We start from the raw sequence: 19,644 nt of genomic DNA on the forward strand, positions 1-19,644 counted from the left end.
ATGCTGTGTGTTATCCAAAGATGATGTGGTTTTCTGTTATCGTGAGCTTTTATTTCGGAAGTTGTAAGAAGAGATTGGAAGGTGAAAACTGACGTCACGCATCAGGAGAAAGGAATTAACCGCTGATGAGATACACCTGTATGATATACTTAAATATTTGACCTCAACATTAACCCTAACCCCATTCCATAGCTGCCCCAGCTTATACAACATTTATATACGTGTGTGTGGTAGCCAAGTTAAAACTATATCCTTGCTTCAACTCTAGTGGCTGTGCAAGGGTTAAGTAAGTATTTTCAGCTAAATATATCAGGAAATAGGTGAAAATGTTTGTTAAATAAATACATTTATGTTATCAGTGGGTTATATTAAGATATGTTTTGTATAAAAAAGCAGTATACAGTAGATGCAAAGTTGGCCTACAACATGCCCCACTGAAATATAGTGAGGAATGAATTGGCATCACGTGCAACAAAGCATGTTATTATCTACAGTTAAGGTCAGAAGTTTACGTTGATCTGAGCCAAATACATTTGAGCTCCGCTTTTCACAATTGCTAGATAACAAAAATGCTATCACATGTGCTATATGATAACATTATCTACAGCTGAGGTCAGAAGTTTACGCTGATCTGAGCCAAATACATCTGAGCTCAGCTTTTCACAATTCCTAGAACCTAATCTGAGTGAACATGCCATGTCTGAGGTCAGGTAAAATCGATATATAAGAACGTGAAATGTCGGAATAATTTTAGAGCGATTTATTCATTTTGGCATTTATTCCAAGTTTCGAGTATTTCAAGAAGTTCACATGCATCAAGAAACCTTTCTATGAGCTCCTCACTTCCATTCCTCCAGACAGAACTGGTGTAACTGAGTCAGGTTTGTAAGAATCTATGTAATCAAATGTTTTTTTCAGTTCTGCTCAAAGATTTTCTTTGGGAATTTGTGACACCTTGGCTTTCTTGTCCTTGGTACTTTGGTAATATGTTTAAATCCATTGTCCATTTGGAATCCTGCAGCAAAGCATGATACATGATGCTGCCACCACAGTGCTTCATGACAATGGTCAGCTATTAGTGGTCTGACCAGTCTGATGCAGAGGTGTCTGGAAATGACAAACTGTAAAAATAAAAATAAATAAACCCTCCAATCACCTCTAACCTGCCATAGTCTAGACGAAAATCAGCACAAATCATTGTGACAAAACATTGCATTAATTTAAAATAATGATCCTCAGCACACCACTCTTTAGTATTAACCTGGATAGCTCTTAGTGTTTTTCAAAACCATAAAACTGCCACAGCTGTCCGTCATTGCATGGTAACCTGATGAATTACACCAGACTTGACGCAAACGCAGCGTTATCCTTGTCACCGGTTGACAGCTGGCGGTGTAGCTGCTTACCCAGACGCCATCATGACACTTTCACGCCAAGTGATTTGTCACAGATCGTGAAATGCTGTGACTCCAGAATAGTAGTACGCCATGTCAGGAAATAATCCTGTGTGGCTCAGTGTAAACATATAGCTTTCCTTGTGTAGCCCAGTAGAGGCTGAATGTGAAGTGAATGGGTGGTGGGTTGGGAGCAGGTTGTAAATGGTGTGTTAAAGGGTAATTTACAAGAACAACAAAAAAAAGCTGTCCCAACAAACAATTGTACTGTTCTCTATCTTTTTCAGCTAACTTTTTTTTGTACGTGACAGTATAGAACATTTAAAGTACGAAATATCTCATAATTCCTCTTAGCAATAAGAAGTAGACCAGTGCTGATTGGTCAATTGGAAGAAAATTAATTCGCAACTATTTTGATCATGATTTCAGGAAGTCATTTTTTTTAAGCAACAATGTCAAACGTTTGCTGGTTCCAGCTTCTTGAATGAATGTATTTTTTAGGGGGGGTCTTGGGTTTTGGACTGTTGGCTGGACAGAAGAGGCAACTGGAAGACATCAGCTTGAGATATTGCAATGCTTTTTACACATTTTATAGACTACACGGTTAATCTTTCAAAATAAAAGCTTAATCGACAATGAAAATAATTGTTAGTTGCAGACATAATAAAAAGCATTGGATTTGATACGCAGGCTTTTGCTTTTGCTGCTACAGCTGTACTTGAGCAGTGACTTAGCTATATGTAGCCATCTTGGCTGATATTATTTAGTCTGTTCATCGATTTTAGAGTGAAAGAGTGTCACATAATTATCACTTATGGACAGTGACCATTGTACAGAGAATGCTATAGAAGACTCACTTTAAGCGCCATAATTTAATTCCATTTAACTCCTATTTGGTTAGTGCCAAAATGTCAGTACTGTCTCAAAATGCAGCTGAAACTGTCTAGCCATGCAGATAATACCAGGGGCTAAGTGGGGAAAAATGAATGATACTTACAAGACATAATTTTATTCATAATTTGGGTGTTTTCAAGTCCGCTGGCTTAAAAATCAAAGAGAATAAGGAATAGGAAAAACTAATTTATTGCACTAAATGTGCTCAGCCAATTTTCCCAAACATATAACTTGGTTAATTTCACACATGAACATGTATAAAGTCCAAGCACCACGGCAAAGCTTTCCTCTCTTCACGTAACCGTGCCCCACTTCTGTCAGATAATTATGTACTCTATTGAGGATATACCTTTTTCTTCCAATAACAGGATACAGACTTCCGCGTTTCTTTATGACAGTTAATCAGGGACCGGTGGCAAGTCTAGTCAAGGGACCGAGCCTGAGATAAGACACTTTACTCCCCAGCTCTGCGCTACCCGTCAGTTGAACAGAAAGGATGTATGAAACCGAACTGACAGCTGAACTGAAAGTTTAAAGCACTGTTCTCCAGGCGTCATTCACAGATAAAACTTTTATTTATAAAACAATTCCATAAGAATAGGGCATTCACATTCATTGGTATGCTAGCATTAAAGGCATGTAAAGTTGAGCTGAGAAAAAAAAGGTAAAGAGTGTACTAGTGGCCTTTTTTTATAGTACCTTAACATGTACTTTCTGCTATGGCAAACAAAAGCGTTATACAAAAATAGCGTCTGCATTTATTGCAAATTCCTGCCTCGTTTCTTACCTGTACAGTGTCAAGTATGTATGAGAGAATACATAAATGCTTCCAAGATAGAAAAGATTATATACACAGACAGATAAACAGAGAGAAACACTGGTGTTTGAACATTATTGCAGGTTTAAATCGTTCAATTAAGCAGCCAGATCTCAAGAAAACACCTTCCAATGCACACACTGGAAATTACAATCTTCAGCGAAAGACAACCAAAAAAAACCAGTAGGCTCTGTTTAAACTGAAGTGGGAAAAAAATGTCAAGCTGTATTGCCTCTTATTTTTTTTTTTCTAATATATTTACTAAACAGACCAAATCTTTAGGTAAGCAGTTCAAGCCTTCACCCAAAAAAAAGTTACTTTGCTAATATATACATAATCAAACCTATAAATAAATAAAAACATTAATTACATAAAACCTGTACAGATTAAAAATATTTAAAATATATAGGCAAACAGTGTACTTTAGTGCACAAAATACAGCAAAAAGGCTTAGTTGCGAAAGTGTTTCATTTAGGCCAAAGTCATCTCTGCCCGGGAAAGTCTGACTTGACCGCCGGGGCTCTTCGGGTGGATCTCGTCTGAAAGCCTTCACTCAGTGCCTGCTTATTTGCATCAATATGCAATATGTAATAAGAGGTTCAGTTCTCTGAAACCAAACACAAATTAATATTTAGCAAAGCCTGAACACTGGACCTCTACTGTCCAGCAAACTGGGAAACGACGTGGAGCACAGTAAGGACTCAACAAACTCCGTATGGACAGAAGCTGAATGACATTCTCCTGTTCCTCATAGAAAGGGTCAAAAACCAATTTAAAAAGCTGCAAGGGGAAACTAGGATGGAATACGTCACTCAAACAGTTTGTCGGGACGAGGCAAAGCGCAGAGAGCTGAGGAGACCGCAGGAACGCATCAGTGCTTGGCAGATTCATTGCAGTCATTATCATTGGGACAGAAATTACTTCTCTGCGCCTCTCTGAGGGGAGAAACTGGGCCTGTGAGCCAATAGGCTTCCATCAGTCCAGCTCATTTAAATCTCGACTTTTAGCAGGCAGGTGTGTGGCTTACTAAACCCACTTCCGAGTTGAGGCAAGGCTTCACCGCCGCCCTGGGAGAGCCTGCAGAGAGCCACGGGGGCTCAGCATCTCCAACTTTTTGACTTGGGCACGATAAAGTTCTGCTCTGTCCATCCAGCCCCCCAACTAGGAGGTGGTGTCAGCAGAGTCCGTGGCACAGCTCTCAGTCTGGTCGTAGAAACAGTCTTCATTCACGACAGAAGTCAGACTTTGGACGCTGAACTCCCTCTCCAGCAACGTGTTGAAGTCCACTACAGCCGACGGTGACGCCGCATCCGCCTGGCTGTCCAGTGACCTGCTGTGCGCCTTCATGTTCAACAGGGCACCCTGGCTCCGCCTGAAACTGCTGGGCTTCCTCTTTACAGCGTTGAAGTGTCCTCGCAGCAGTTTGTGTTGCGTCTCTGGAGTGTCCCCCGCTCCCTCAGGCTGAACACAGGGAGCTGGCGCACATTTCGACACAGCGTCCTCTGACAGTTGGAGTTGAAGGAACTGAGCCTCAATGGCGCTAGTTGGAGAACTGCTGTCTCCACTGTCTCTCCTCGTTCCCCCCTCGCTAAAGCCGTCATCGTCCTCGTCACTTAAAATGTCAGACTCTTTCACAGCAGAGGCGGAGCGGGGCTGCGAGTTGGATCCGGGTGCCTGAGACCAGTTCTGCGAGTCGGAGGCGCTAGGTGGAGGAGCCCCGGACAAGCTGTAGGTTCCGCTGCTCAGGCTTCCCTCGTCTGAGTCCGGCCCCAGCTTGGGATTCCCGGCCTGGGCCGAGAGATCTCCAAGCGGCTGCTTACACAACCAGGAAGCCCGGGAGGAACCTGGTAACAAATGTGGGAGAGATGGGAGTCAGAAATGCCCCTCTTATCTGAGCACAACACTTGCACCATAAGCCCCCTTTAGCATTTGATGACCTTAAGTGTAAGATACGATCATCTCTAAAGTACACGAGTTGCACAGTTGAGTTTTGAGCTGAATGCTGAATGACCTTAAAGGCTAAATACCAGTAGGCAGGAATCACTCCTATGCCTTATGTGGACCTTTTTATGGGAAACTTTCCCAGAAAACAGTGCCTGGTACTCTTACTTTTTAATTGACAGAAACATTCTCCGCCATGATTCTGAACACTCACCCAGCCTAGCAGAGGAGGGCAGGGTGCTGCGAAGGGGTGCCATGCGCTCCTTACAGCCCCTCTCTAATGTCCCCTCGCTCCTCATGTTCCTCCTCACGTTCTCCCTGAGGATGGAGCGGATCACCTTGATGATATTGACCTTGCTCTCTGGCACACTGAGGAGGACACAGCAGAGGTAGCATCGTAACATGAGCACACGGTATATTAAGCTTGAAATCCAAAGCTAAATATAGATTAAGGGGATTGTTGAGAGAGTTCAATTGTGTCCCTGGTGAAATGGATGATTTAATTCATTAGGAGTGATCCCAATTTCACAGTGTGTAATGAGAATTTACCAGTTTGGTCACAGGCTTCACTCTCGCCACTGTCCCCATATAGGCAGTGTATACTGTCAAATGTGAATACAACATAAAAAATAGGATCCATGAGAAGAAATGCCTAGCAGATAGTTATAACATGTCTTCTATTGGGGCCATGATTTGAAAACAAAAATGGCTTTATTCAATTATTGAATAAAATATAAAAACATGCAACATGAACATAAAAAGACAATGAAACATTTCTATTTTCTAGAGAATATGTTTTTGTTTTTCTCTCACAGGTATTATGAATCATCATTAAAGGTTTACTTTGAAACTTTGGGGAATATGAGGACTGTGGACAGAGCCTGTCTCTATTATGTTAGGCTAACCAGCTGCAGCTTCATGTCAGACAGACAGATACGAGTGGTATCGACAGCACAAACAGAAATGGCATATTTTCCACGTCGCCTCCACCTTTTTTTCATTCTGCTTTACTTCAGCGAGGTTGGACCTGAATGTACCAACGACATTTCAAGTAGGTTTGAAAAACTTGCAAGATGTTGCCAATTTATCACACCTTGGTTCTCCATCTTGTAACATAGACCAACTGTCCACTAACAACTTCAAGATCTATGAAAACCATTGCTGAAGAGAAGACTGGAGGAGTCATTCAGTCAGATGATCAGACAGGTTATAAAACAGAGGTCAGCAAAATGTATTTGGAAAAAGGAAAAATGTGTTCCAAGTATCCACCACAATTTATAGACCAACTTTGACACTTCTACACTTCTGTGCAGGTCAAAGCTGTAAAGTTTTCTGTCCGATGATGATTATTACTGGCTAAACTGTTGGCTTGTTTATGATCAGCTTGTCTGCTTGTAATTCTTTCTGTTGAATCCCCACATTCCCAGATCTCAGCAGTTACATTGGTGTGGAAAATGTGGTCCAATAGAAACAGTAGCCACAACTGCAAAAAATAAGACTACAGTTGTAATCAACATTGCTTTTCCTATAAAAAAAAAGAAATACTTAATTCTGCTATGTGTTACAGGTGAAAAAGAAAAAGACTTTGGAATCCATGAGTGCACACTACAATAACTCATTGCTGATTCCACCTGAAAGTTTAATCTCTGACCTGCTACACAGCTGGAAGACCGTCTCTGGTCTGCCTTCCACTTCAGACCTGGAGTGAATCAGCTCCCAGATGCAGCTGCTTTCTGTGCCTGTTCCTGGGAGAGCGAGGAAATAAAGGAGAGGCTTTTAATCACGCAGTCCAAATATGGTTTATGGTTTCAGAAGGCGATAAGGAGGGAGGGTGGGAGCTGACTAGAAATGCCAGAGGATGTGCGTGAGTGTGTGTGTGTGTGTGTGTGTGTGTGTGTGTGTGTGTGTGTGTGTGTGTGTGTGTGTGTGTGTGTGCGTGTGTGTGTGTGTGTGTGTGTGGGCGAGGAGAATAAGCTTAGGGGTGTGTGTGGGGAAATATGAGGGGGGAGAAGGAACAAAAGATTTAGTGGATGTACTTTGTGAGTGATTTAGTGTGGATAATGTGGCAGTGTGCCGGCCTCGTACCTGCAGTATTTCCCAATCTGACCTGCAGCGCAGAGAGCGGGATGAGCCAGCGGAATTTAAAGGGGTCCGGATCTCCGTGAGAAAGTGCCGAGCGGGGGTTTGTCTGGTCGTCACAGAGAATGTCGCGCATGGAGGGAAGAGGAAAAATGCCACGTTTCACACCAGAGACACCGTTTGTGGCACATGAGATGTAAATGAGCGAAACAGACACTAGACTTACCATCTTCTTCTTCAGCTTGTTGTTTTCCCTGTACACCAATATCACCGCTTTCTTGAACACTGGTGAGAGAGAACATATCGGCGTCTTAGTTTTGACTGCGATTGCCTCCTGGGGGAAAGCCCGACTGAAGGAGAGCAACCCACAGAAGCATTTTAGCTGCCAGCTTGAAGCCTTAAAGCATACATCAGCGCTACAGCTACGAATATTGAAATAGTGCTACCACAAACACAATTATGTGTGGCTGTACAGCAAACCCAATAAAATAATGTCTGGACTGATTCAACTTTGACTGCAACCATCCATGGATGACATTTAAAAATTGATTATATATTAAAAATTGTCTTCCATTTGGTCATGTATATCCTAAGCCCTAAGCCCCTAAGAGATAAAACAATGTGGATTTCATAGGAATAGTGGTTGGAAACTATCAAGGGTAGGAACTTGTGGGAATGGAACTAATTTCGACCAGGGAGAATCAGAGGACCACTCATTGTAGCGACTCATGAGTTACAAGTTTATTGTCTATTTTACATTAACGTTATGCTTTATTGAAAAAAAATGGAAACTTCCAACTGACGCTATTAATTGATTAGTTAACCGTTTACTTAGGTAGTAAATCAAGCAGGGTCATTTTCTCATAAACTGATATATAACAAGGCTTCATTTTGAAACCACTAGTCGCCCACTACTGGCCATTTGAAAGGATGCAGGTTTTAAGCACTTCAGCACTGGCTTCACTTTTAAGACCCTGAGGCAGCGTCCACTATTTATACAGTCAATGGTGCAGACTCACCAAACACAGTCATTTCGGGGTCTTTTCTCATGCGGCCCAGCGATGGATGCGGATTCAGCCAAACCACAGAGGAATGCATGAGAAACTCTCCCATAGAGATCTCTGTGACCTGAGAGAGAGAGAGAGACAGTGGAGAGTTTATAAGAGCGATGGCAGAGGGAGAAGAAAAATAAGCCTGACTTTTGGCTTTTTACTGCTGTGTGAGATACATACTAACTACTACGTGCATGAATGGAACTCTACAGACACTACAGACTAGTGTCTGTGCATGCAAAGAAAGCTGATTTTCCAAGCAAACCTTAATCTGTTTCGTATTCGAGAGGGTCTTCTTTGCGTTGAAAACATACAGTACCCTAGACAACATTATTTAGCATTCACTTTGAATGTTTTATGCCGTGGTTACCAACTAAATATTCCATCAATTTGCAAATGTATTCGGTCCCTGGAGGCGACGCACAGAAGACGGCGTAAACAACACGGACTCAACAGCTCCACTCTGATGTACTCATAGTTAACTGGACTGATGTTGTTTTAATGTGGTAAGCGTCGAGTATTTGTGTACTATAGCAGGTGTCCTGTGAAAGTCTGTGCATGACAGATGTCACCCAAAAGGAACTTTAAAAATATTTACTTTGCTCGGTGATCAGAAATCTGATTACGAAATCTGTTTCTACCTCTTTATCGTGGCCGGTCTGCTCGGCAACTAGCTGATCAAACACGGAGCCGTAGTCCTCGTAGATCTTCTGCATCTCATTGATGTGGCTGGCGACCTTCTCCATGGCTTTCAGAGCCTCTGCAGGAGCGAAGAAGAAAACCAAGCGTTAACAGGGGACAGTTCTTGGATGTATATGTGTTTTACATTACAGTAGCAGATTTGTTTTGATCGCTGTGTGCAGGACGAGTTTTTCCTCATAAAGCAAAAAGCCATCACTTCCATTCCAATGCATGATGGCATGACCACGTGACACAGAAGTGTGAACATAGTGCGTATTTTTAGCACATCCTCTCCGTGTGTGTGGGCGTGTATGTTTTATCTGTGAATGTTTATGTATTCTCTCCCTACCGGTGAGGTGGTAGTGCTCCTCGCTGTCAGCGTCAGTGAGGGAGACCAGCTCCCTGAGCAGCAGGGGGTACTTGAGTACCCTCTGCACCGGTTTGATTAGGTAGGACTCTAGGGTGGAGGAGTGCTGCTTGGTGGGGTTCCTCGCATCCAGGAATTCCTTGAAGGCCTGATCCGTCTTAGCTGGAAAACACAAACCATTTGTATTCATTGAGCAAATTAGTCCGTATGAATCATTCAGCAGTTAACCCTCTTTGCTTTTGGTGGTTGTGTTTCCTGATGTACTTTGACGGCCTCATTCATTCATTCATACATGCCGAACTCAGTCCGACACCGTGCTGTGCTGAGCAGTGCAGAATCATAGTGCAATAAGCTGTCTCCAGCAGGGGGTAGTGTGGGCTTCCCCTTAACGTACCATGACCACTGCAGTATTTAGGTAAATGTGCATTTATTTACTCAGTGCCATCACCTCTGAGGTTCACAATAAACTGAAGACGAGGTGTTTTCACAGGGCATCATTAAAAAGAGAAATGAGCAGAACAGGGACTGTTACTCAAATAGTAAACATTTCTAATTTACGACACGGTGATGATCGAGTCGGGACTCTCCAGTTTAGTGTGCTGCGAAATGTCAGGTATAATACAGAGTGAGCCCTCTGTAAAGGTGATGACATTTTCCCTGAGCAGTATGCTTCCACGGCGCTTACTGAGGGGGGCCATTAAAGTATTAATTATAGCACTCCCAGCCTCAGACAGGCAGCAGCATCGACACCTCCCAGAGTAATTGGCAGGCAATTAACAAGTCGACAAATAAACAGAGAAACTAAGGCAACCCAGGGCCCTTGGCATGATGGGGGAAACGGAGGAGGGTAATGAAGATGGCAGAGATGGGCATATAATTACTTAAAGGGTTGACAGACTCCCACAGATTTCTTCTGCCTGTCCTTGGATCAGCTGGTTGTGACCAGACTGCACTGGGTGTTTCTGCCTCCCGCTGAGCCAACTGTGTGCTCAGCGCAGCCATCAGCTTGTTATACTTGGCCACCCTTATCTGTACGGTGCAATTATTCTGCTACATGTCCTCATATTAGTTTGCGCGCACCAGCAATAATAATAATTTGCACCGTACCATTTGAAGCTTTGGTTAAAGCACACGGTGTCTGAGCCCCGTAAGTGGAGTACCTTGAACCTGGCATCTTTTCCCTCGACTCAGGCGTTTGGAGCCATTTTGTGCCGAGCTGGCATTGCCCGCAGACTGAAGGACTTAAGAATAATCACTATGCCAAGATCTCCCTGAGAAGGACAGTCAGTCATTTTTGACCATATAATACTAAATTTAAAAAGCCACACCCTGAAAATATCTCAATATTTTTGGCGATGGAAGCATATAGTATTTGATTTTTTTTTTTTTTTTTTTTTTTAACAGTGCATCTATAAAAACAATAGTAGGCTTTCCTTCCTCCTTAAGTACTGCAGCATCATATATTTCCATAGCCTGACGGTGGCATGATATATCCCTAAACATAATCTTCAGCACTTTTCAAAAATATCTAACACTGCAGACTACTCCATCATGCATCAGTGTTGCTCTCCTGACATTGTTTACCACACTTTATTCTCCTCAAGGTAATTCTGACCCATCGCAGACTTTTCCTGAGTGTTTCTTTCCTAATCCTATTAAAAATCCATCCCGCCGCTTACTTCGAGGAATATCCCACACAATCCTAGTAATGGGGCAGATTTAAGCAGCACGAGGGGGCAATTTGCCCGCCCCCTTCCCCCTCCACGTCGGCGAAGGGAGCCAATCTTCTTACATTTCTCTCGGTGCTGGGCAGCGTTCCCAAATAGTGGCAGAAAGGCCGGCGTCTCATCGGGCATAAATCAACTTAAAATTTCTACTCTGTCACATGCTGAGGGGGACGCAAGGAGTTATTGGGGCTCTGGGGTTGTCATGGTCGCAAATCTGCCGTTTGTGGACAAGGTTATCCAAACTGTGCGTATTAATAAACATATTTGTTTTAAAAATTCATCTGTTTTTGAAACAGGCGATAGCTTTGAATGTTTAGAAAACCGTGGAACAGAAAATGGAAGTGGAGGATTTTGTTTCTCCCGACTTTATCTTGAGCAAGTCTGTTCATAATATTTGAGGTGGAACAGGGTTTGCAGTAAAGTGGAGGAGGCATCACTCACCTCACTTTCATCTGCTGTCTCACTGTGGGACATTTGCTTTCGTACATAATGGATTTGTCTCCCAAGAGAAGAGGCCAAACCTTCAACAGAGAGTGCTGAGAGGTGTCTCTGATGCAACGTACGTGCAAGGAAGATGAATTTAACATGGGTGTGGGGCATTTTGGATAAGTACGCGGCTGCAGATATTTTTATCATATTCTACTTCTCAGCCTCGCGTCATGCAGTACGAGTCGGCTGTCGTGTGTTCTTCGTGCGTTTAGATGTGCGACGTACCTCTCTCCAGGACCTTCTGGACCTTGATGTGGTTTGCACAGAAGCCGCTGTAGAGCTTGAAGTGGTCCGCGTAGTAGAGGAAGGAACCCCCGAGAGAAAACAGGAGCTTCTGTGAACAGACGATGCGAGGGGGAAAACAAAGACCGGGATGAGTGTCACACACAGACAGAGAGAGAGAGTAATGCCACGCAAAGGTAAAAAGGGTACAGAGATGGAAGGATGAAAGAGTGCGAACATGTGAAGTCATGACCGGACGACTCTGTCCTCCCTCTCTTGAGAGTCTATTCAAGTGCCCCCCCTCTGTTCTCTCCCTCTCGCCTAACCCTCTAGAGTACACTGGCTTTCAGCAGCTCACAATCCAACCAGTGAACTGCCGAGTCGATCAATAGACCCCACACCTTGTCATGACAAGCCTATATATCAGCCGGCGACGCTCCTGTCACACCACCTCGATTATTTATAAACCTCAAGATCTCAAAGATCACGCCCGTCTTTGGAATAGTCGCTAAAATCACCTGGTTTGAGAATGCCATTGTTTTGTATCCTCATGCTCACGGAATCTACACTGAATCTTTGGACATGCGATCAACAATCTGTTACTTGTGTGTACAACTCACCTTAAACTGTGAGGGGGTCTCCAGTGTGCTGAAGTCAGGTGAAGAGGCGATCCTCTCTTCAAGGGTCTGCAGAAAGACCCTTTGGAAGTCCAACATCTCAGGCAGGCTGCCAAACAGACTCTCCATCTGAGAAGGAGAAAGAATGGATGGAAAGAGGGGAGGAAAGGACAGGTAGTATGGAATTGTGGCAAGGTGATGGATAAGGATGTATGAGAGGAAAATGGCAGAGAAAGGAGGGGAAGGAGGGAGAGAGTGGAGGAATAAGAAGTTACTAAGAAGAAAAAAAAAGAGCCAGGGCAGGTTGTAATTCATAACAGTCAGTCAGACACCCTGGAGTGTTATAAAACCTCCACTCTGATGGCTCCATCTCTGACAAAGGCACTTAGGGAGCCAATATAGCCTTGCTGCAAGTACAGCACACACACCTGCAAACTTCTTCTGTCTCACACACCCTCTTTGACACAGAGTCAACCCGTCCCTTCATTAAAAGCAGTTCGCGGGCCAGCACGCCCCCGTCCATTTTGTGTCTGGACACGTCCCACTGTCCCATAATGGCCTTTTAATTTGCCCTAGTGCTCAGTGGCCTATCGACCAGTGTGTCTTGGGAGGGACGTCCTGTGTTTGAGGTCACGCCTGGCATGCCGCTGCACACAGGGCTGGAAAACGGCAACGCTAAGGTCATTAGCATGCTGCAGCTACTGCCGTTTGTTGTCACAGGAACACACATCAACATGTTAATTGATGTGCTTCGAAACGAAAAAAAACAAAACCCACACTTCCTTAGCGAAAAAGGCGCTCTGAAATCAGCGGACAGCTATCCTGTGATGTGAATTAATCCGAGGTGAATGCTTAAAGGGTGGTTTTACTCTTAAGCTAGCCTTTATCAGTGTGTCCCCGTGGGATGCGAGAAGGTCACTGTAGGGGAATGCTAATTTGTCCTCCAGCCAGTCACAGTGGTAATGAGGGAGATATAGCCTAGCGGAGTTCATCGACGTCACCTCTGGGTAATAGACGCTCAATGAATCTGACGTTCCTATACAGTTTCAACACCTCCCAGGAACGCCTCTGGACACAACACCTCTCATGTTTACCATGCTTCACAGACACACAGACACACACACACACACACACACACACACCACCCACCTCATCCAGTGTGAGGAAGGTTTCATTCTGCAGGGGTTTCAGGTAGATTTCGAACAAACAGGTCAGGTCCTGCACACAAAAGAGACAGATGAAGGTCAGTGATGAGGAGTCAAACGTAAACATTTCCCTTAGCCTGCGAGTCCTTTCACATCCCTTTCATCATCAGATCATTCCTTTACAACCTCCAACTGCCTCTCTCCCACAGTCCCTCACCTCATTCCTCCATCTTCTCCCACTATCTTCCCTTATCTCTCTCTTCCCCCCCCCCTACTTTAATGTGGCTGTAGCTTGTCTTGGTATCAGCAGGGATATTCTCATTAGGTTGATTTATGAGCTTCCTCCTCCTCCGCTCCGTCCCCTCCCCAACCAGTCGCTGGCGGTGAATGGATACGGACGAGCAGGCCCGCATCAAGGCACTCTGGGAAGACAATCTCCTCCCTCAATTACAAATAAACAGCCGGCTGAGGCAGAGGAGTGCACGGGAAAAGGGAATTCGTGAAAAAATGAGGAGATGAAGAAAAAGAAAGTGCCGGCAATGACAAGTGTCGAGCCAAGAAGATCATGAATGCGGCTCATTAATGTGCGCCAGGGAGGAAAAGGTCGAATTGGAAAACATGAGGGCAGCAAAATGATTGGGCGGGAGGAAGATAAATAAGGCTAGACAGGTGGAGGAGGAGGAGGAGGAGCTCTAAAGCTGTCACAGGAAACAGCTTCTCTTTCTGTTCTTTGTTTATATTAAAGTCCCATGTTACGAATATTCTATATCAAAAGCAAAAATTAAACATTCGGGGGAATATGCACATTTTCCCTATCGCTGAGAGTTAGATGAGAACACTCATGTATGTACAGTAAATATGTAGCAGGAGCTAGCAGCTGGTTAGCTTAGCTTAGCATAAAGTCTGGAAAAAGGATGAATCCCAAGATTACAAAATCCATGTACAAGCACAATAAGCCGCAATAATTGCTTTGTGATCTCTCTTTTTCTTTTTTTTGTATTCTAAAATCTTTAATTAACAATTCACCATTTCACAGCCGGGTTGTGTGCTATATTGTTTCATAGCAGTAGCTTCCTGTAGTAGCAACTGCCCCCAGGCCAAATAACCGCTCCATTAATACACAACTTGTCGTTGTTTTTACGCTGTTCTTTTTCTACAAGATAAAACTTGCTAATTAGTGAGCTGCAGAGGTGCTGATAGGCACTTTTTGTTACCTCAGGACAGAGCCAGGCAAGCCGTTTCCCAGTTTCCAGTCTTAATGCCAAGCTAAGCTAACAAGCTGCTGGCTCCTGCTACTTACAGTACAGATAAGACAGAGGTATCAAGCGAAAAAGTTCCAAAAATGCAAAAACTTTCAATTAGGACGTTGCGGCTCTCAGTTATAGTTCATTTTATCTGATAATGTGGAGGATTTCTGGCAGGAATTGCTTTTTTATAGAAAAAAAAGTCTATAATTTCATAATCAAGGAGTGAAAAATGTGACAGTGGAACAGATTTATAAATCTTAAGAAAGTGCGAGGACGAGTTTAATTAAATATTCATATTAGCTTCCTACAAGATATTCTCATAAGACAGAAGTCAAAGCGTTGATGTGTCACCTTCACATAGGACTTTTCCGTGTCCACCAGCTCCTGGATGACCTTGCGTAACCTCTCAGTGGCGCTCATGTGCTTTGGACAGGGTCGGAGCAGGGTGGCCTCTCCTGTGGTGCCCCCTCCCTGCCTCGGCAGAGCTTCCTTGGTGTCGTCCATCAAATCCCTTGGGCCTGAGCCCGTCCCTTCCTGGAAGGACTGGTAGAGAGTGCACACTGTGTCCACGCTCTGTGGGGTTGACAGAGAGAAAGGGGTGTATTTAGGTTAGGCAGCTCAGGGATTATATCAGCCAGCTAGATGAAAGGAGGATCACTCGTTATAAGTAACTGCACGGCACGCACACACGGAAAGACATGCATGTGCACAGAAAGATTTTCTCAAGGACTTATTCAATGGAAAAATCTCAGTCATTTACCTCCTACATCTAACTTTTCCCCACTAATGATATCAGCTCCACAGCTGTATCAAATAATGATGTATACAATTCTACACTGTACATGGCCTGTGTTTCCCCTGGGTATACTGAGAGTGAGAACTACAGATTTAGTTATGCACTCTATGCTAATTGGCTTTGCATCAAAGACTTTACAGTGCATCTTGAAAGACTAACTGGATAGACCAGCAGATAGCTTTACACCGCATTACATAATTCTTTTGAATCCATAATGGACAGTTGTGCAGCTTTGTGTCACATCAGTATGTAATGCCAGGGCATCCTAAGTGGATATGTATTTGTTTGTATTAGAGGATGTGGGGGAGGGGCTGAGAAGAATCTCATTTTATACATCTGCTCATTCACAAAAACCAATCATTTCTTCCAGCCTGCTTTGTACTGTTTAATAAGTGGGGACCTTACGAAGAAGTCAGCGCCACACCGTTTATAGACGGAAGCAGATAATCCGCATTACTTTACTCTGGACTGGATTGCCCCGGGATTGGGAAATTAACATCAGCTGTAGGCAACACACTGAGAAGCGGTGCCTGTGGCGGGGAGGATTTTGTAGTCTGTGAGCAACTGTGGGGAAAAAAAACGAACCATTATCTGCTTCTCTGTTCTATTCCCTAGGATATATAGAAAAAAATGAAAAAGGAGCCGCGAAAGAAAAACCTCCCCATCTCACTATGTTACACTGTGGCTGTCACTGCATAGAATACGCCTCTCAAGCACCACAGTAAATACGTACACTTATTAAGAATTGGACAAGCTACTCAAGCACAACACTGCAGCAAGCCCTGCTAGACAGTACATTGCAAGCCATTAATTGTGCGATTTCTCCTTGCTAAAAATAGCCTCATGATGACCGGCCTGCCTTATTCAAAGTGAATTACATGATGTAGCATTATAATCTGTGGCCAGTCGCTAGCATCAGCAGGCGGATGATAAGTGCCAGTAATAGCAGGTTCCAATCCGCTGCACAGCAACACAGCACGGTGGGACGGCCAAGATGCCAGGCAAAACAGCTGCTCAGCACTCTGTGCCTTCCTGTGTATGTGTGGGTGTGTGTGTGTGTATGTGTGTATCCCATGAGCAAGCATTTAACTGCAGACCACTGCTAAAGACGGTACAGCAACACGCATGGATCAATACACCCTTCATTGTGACACTGCAGGCATCGATACGCACACGTACGCACTTCACGAGCAGTGTGTGAAAGCTTGTCTGAGTCATTCTGCTGTGAAACTGGTGTGAGCTACCACCCATAACCCCCCTGACACGCACGCACATGCACGCGCGCACACACACACACACACACACACACACACACACACACACACACACACACACACCACTCCAAAAGAGCCCACAGACAATCAAGGCTTGCATTAATAAACCTGCAACTCATCAGCTAGCTCATTATGGGCATGGTCACTCCAGAGACGGCCCCTCCAATTCTTTAATATAGACTGTGTGAGGGAGAGAAAAGAAAGAGACAGAAGGGGAAAAAATGCCTCTCCGTGTCCTCCATGTATGTCTGGGCTAAGCCTCTTTCAAGTGATCCACCACCCACGGCAGCGCTCCACTCCGGAGCTCCTCGAATGTGGGATGATAATTATGAAGGGACTTAATGTCTCCCTCTGCACTGGTGGGGGTACCAGCGTTCTCACTGGCGAACACAGGACACACACATAGACCGCAAATGGACATACCTATACCTGTTAACACACACACTGACTGGGTTGACAAGAAATGCCATGATCCATTAATGGTTAGAGCTTTGCTCAGCTGTGCTTAGGCACAGCTAAATGCAAACAGCAACATGCTGACATTCTAACAGTGACAGTGCTAACATGATGATGATGGTATGATGTTTCACCACTTTAGTTTGGTGTGCTAGCATGATAGCATTTGCTAAATGGCACTAAACATAGATACTGACTGCACGTCAACCAAGTATGCCGTCATCTGTATCCATTACTGCTCAACTACGTACTCAGAATAGATGAGTCTAAATCCAGGAATGGGTGGTGCTAAAACAGGAAGTGGGCATGACTAACTGGCAGTTCATAGTTTAAGCCTGAAATTGATGTGTTGATCAGAGGTTGTTTTTTTTACAGAACTGCCTCAGAATTTGGCTTCAGATCAATGAACAGTAGTCTTTTATAAACTTGAATGAATAAAATTCAGTCAGCCACCCAATGAGGACTTTCCCTTATCAAGAGTAGAGATGTTCACTCGGATTATACTCCTACTCTTAACGCTATCGTCGGACACTTGTTTCACTACTTGCTAATCCTCCATGTTGACATTCATGAAGCACGTATAACGCTTCTCAATCGAAAAGGAGCTCATAAGGATTCACCCACCTAACCACAGCTGTTGACACACTATCCCATTAAAGAACATGAAATACACTTCCACACTCACGATGCAGCCAAGCACAGCGCTAGTCAGCCTTCGTTCACTGATACACACTCTGGGAATACTCCAAATTTCTGCCAGGCAGGCGCGTAGGACCAGATTGCCAGAAGGAAACCAGAGGTTGAAGGATATCAGAGGGACATATTCATCAAATAGCCCACCGGTAGGCCCCAGACAGGGAGGGCAGCCTTGTGGAGACAGATAACAGTCGTATCTGCTGTTTATTTCAGCTACAGGCACCCAGAGGAAAGGAGGCCTGTTGAGGACTCTACAAATGTGTGTGTGCATCTGGTAACACACACACACACACACACACACACACATAGTGCTGAGTTAATTCTCATCACACCCACACACTGAAAGGATATGGGCTCATGTTCGTCTCTCACACAATTAAATGAGTTGATGGAGGAGCGTATATGCCTGATAAGACGCTTGGGAACATGTGCACACGGAAACACACTTTTACCTCTCACACAGCTTCCTAACTAAGTTACGATTTTCATCAACACTAAATGGCAGGCACCTGCATCGGAGCGTGACAGAAAGAGGTGGGCAAAAGGAAAGCAGAAAGAGAGGAGGGTGGAGGGAACCTGCTTGCCGTCATGACTTAGGAATCGTGATTGCTTCACAACAAGCCCACCAACACAGCCTGACAGCTCGCCCAAATAACCAATTAAGAGCTGAGGACGGGAGCCAGCAGAGGCGGGAGAGAAGCCCGAGAGGGCCAGTGAAGGCAAGTGGATCCGACAGCGCTGCCGTGAATTCCTATTCAGGTTTTTCTCGCTGACGGCTGACAGCTCTGGATCATGTTTCTACCTCCACCCGCCATGTCTGCCCTTTAGTCAATTTAGAAAAGAGGTCTTTGCCAACCTGCATGTGAAGAAAATGAAGTGAGAGGTGGCTGAATCATTTGTGTCTGTCTACCTGGTTTCCTTCTGACGGCATCCAGCAGCATTTCGCTTTCATTTTCCGTCAACTCCCATACAAACATCTGTTTTATGTCTAGCTATGGTGTCAAAGAAAAAGGTTTCACTACAAAATGCTTCTTTCACGTCTGGTGCGATTCCTCATTTTTTATAAAGCCACTCGCATTCTCAGTCCGAACTGATCCAAAGATTAACCATGGCACACAAGTCAAACACTTACGACAACCTTCTCCTCACTCCACACATCTATATCAACATTAATCCAGAAAGCCTTTTTTTTTTACCCACTCACTTTCAAGAGCAGCAATGCTTGAAAAAACAGTGGAGTGCACGATGATGACTCTCTGTCGTCTCTTTTAATGAGGCCCCCTCAAATACTGCATCAAATATTACAGCATTCACATTTTTCATCTCTTTGCTCTACCAATGGTCTGCTCACCATGAAAAGCAGTCTGTAGAGCAGCCTCCATGCTGCCGTGGCCTGCCGCTGGGTCCTTCGGGCCAGTGAGCAGCCCTTCCTACGCAGCCTGCCTCCCCTGGACGTTGGCATGGCAGGTCAACAAATGGCGTCTGGTGATACGACTTGTCCGAACAGGAGAGAAAAACAGCCACGACGGAACTCCAAAGTTTGGCTTTACCGCCTCAGAGATGTCTATCTTCCTGCTCCGTCAACCCCCGATTTTCATCTGATGGTCGGTCAATCCCCTCTTCAATTTTTCTCACCCTCCTCCTCCTCCTCCCACGCTCTCTCATTAGTGTCCCCTGCTGCCAGTCTCTCTGCTAGGCCCGGGTCAGAAGCCTCACTCTCGAGTACACCTATGCCTCTGAGGCAGAAGCG

At 44.4% G+C, this 19,644-nt stretch overlaps 1 protein-coding gene across 5 annotated transcripts in view; it reads right to left on the reverse strand.

Moving 5' to 3' along the window:
• Window positions 1-2,844: 2,844 nt before the first annotated feature.
• Window positions 2,845-19,644, reverse strand: part of tiam2a (TIAM Rac1 associated GEF 2a) — a 74,768-nt gene continuing 57,968 nt past the window's right edge. For 4 of the 5 annotated variants that reach the window (XM_030443375.1, XM_030443377.1, XM_030443376.1 and 1 more), the window contains 12 exons: window positions 15,024-15,245; window positions 13,430-13,498; window positions 12,284-12,409; window positions 11,667-11,775; window positions 9,208-9,387; window positions 8,819-8,937; window positions 8,145-8,253; window positions 7,352-7,410; window positions 7,132-7,234; window positions 6,698-6,791; window positions 5,261-5,415; window positions 4,267-4,949 (listed from right to left, as the gene is read on the reverse strand). In XM_030443375.1, the coding sequence (XP_030299235.1) occupies window positions 4,267-4,949; window positions 5,261-5,415; window positions 6,698-6,791; window positions 7,132-7,234; window positions 7,352-7,410; window positions 8,145-8,253; window positions 8,819-8,937; window positions 9,208-9,387; window positions 11,667-11,775; window positions 12,284-12,409; window positions 13,430-13,498; window positions 15,024-15,245 (2,028 nt within the window). Of the gene's footprint in view, window positions 4,950-5,260; window positions 5,416-6,697; window positions 6,792-7,131; window positions 7,235-7,351; window positions 7,411-8,144; window positions 8,254-8,818; window positions 8,938-9,207; window positions 9,388-11,666; window positions 11,776-12,283; window positions 12,410-13,429; window positions 13,499-15,023; window positions 15,246-19,644 lie in introns of all 5 variants that reach the window. The other variant, XM_030443378.1, reaches the window with a different exon arrangement.

The sequence above is a fragment of the Sparus aurata genome, chromosome 16 (assembly GCF_900880675.1).
Source record: "Sparus aurata chromosome 16, fSpaAur1.1, whole genome shotgun sequence".
NCBI classification, from domain to species: domain Eukaryota; kingdom Metazoa; phylum Chordata; class Actinopteri; order Spariformes; family Sparidae; genus Sparus; species Sparus aurata.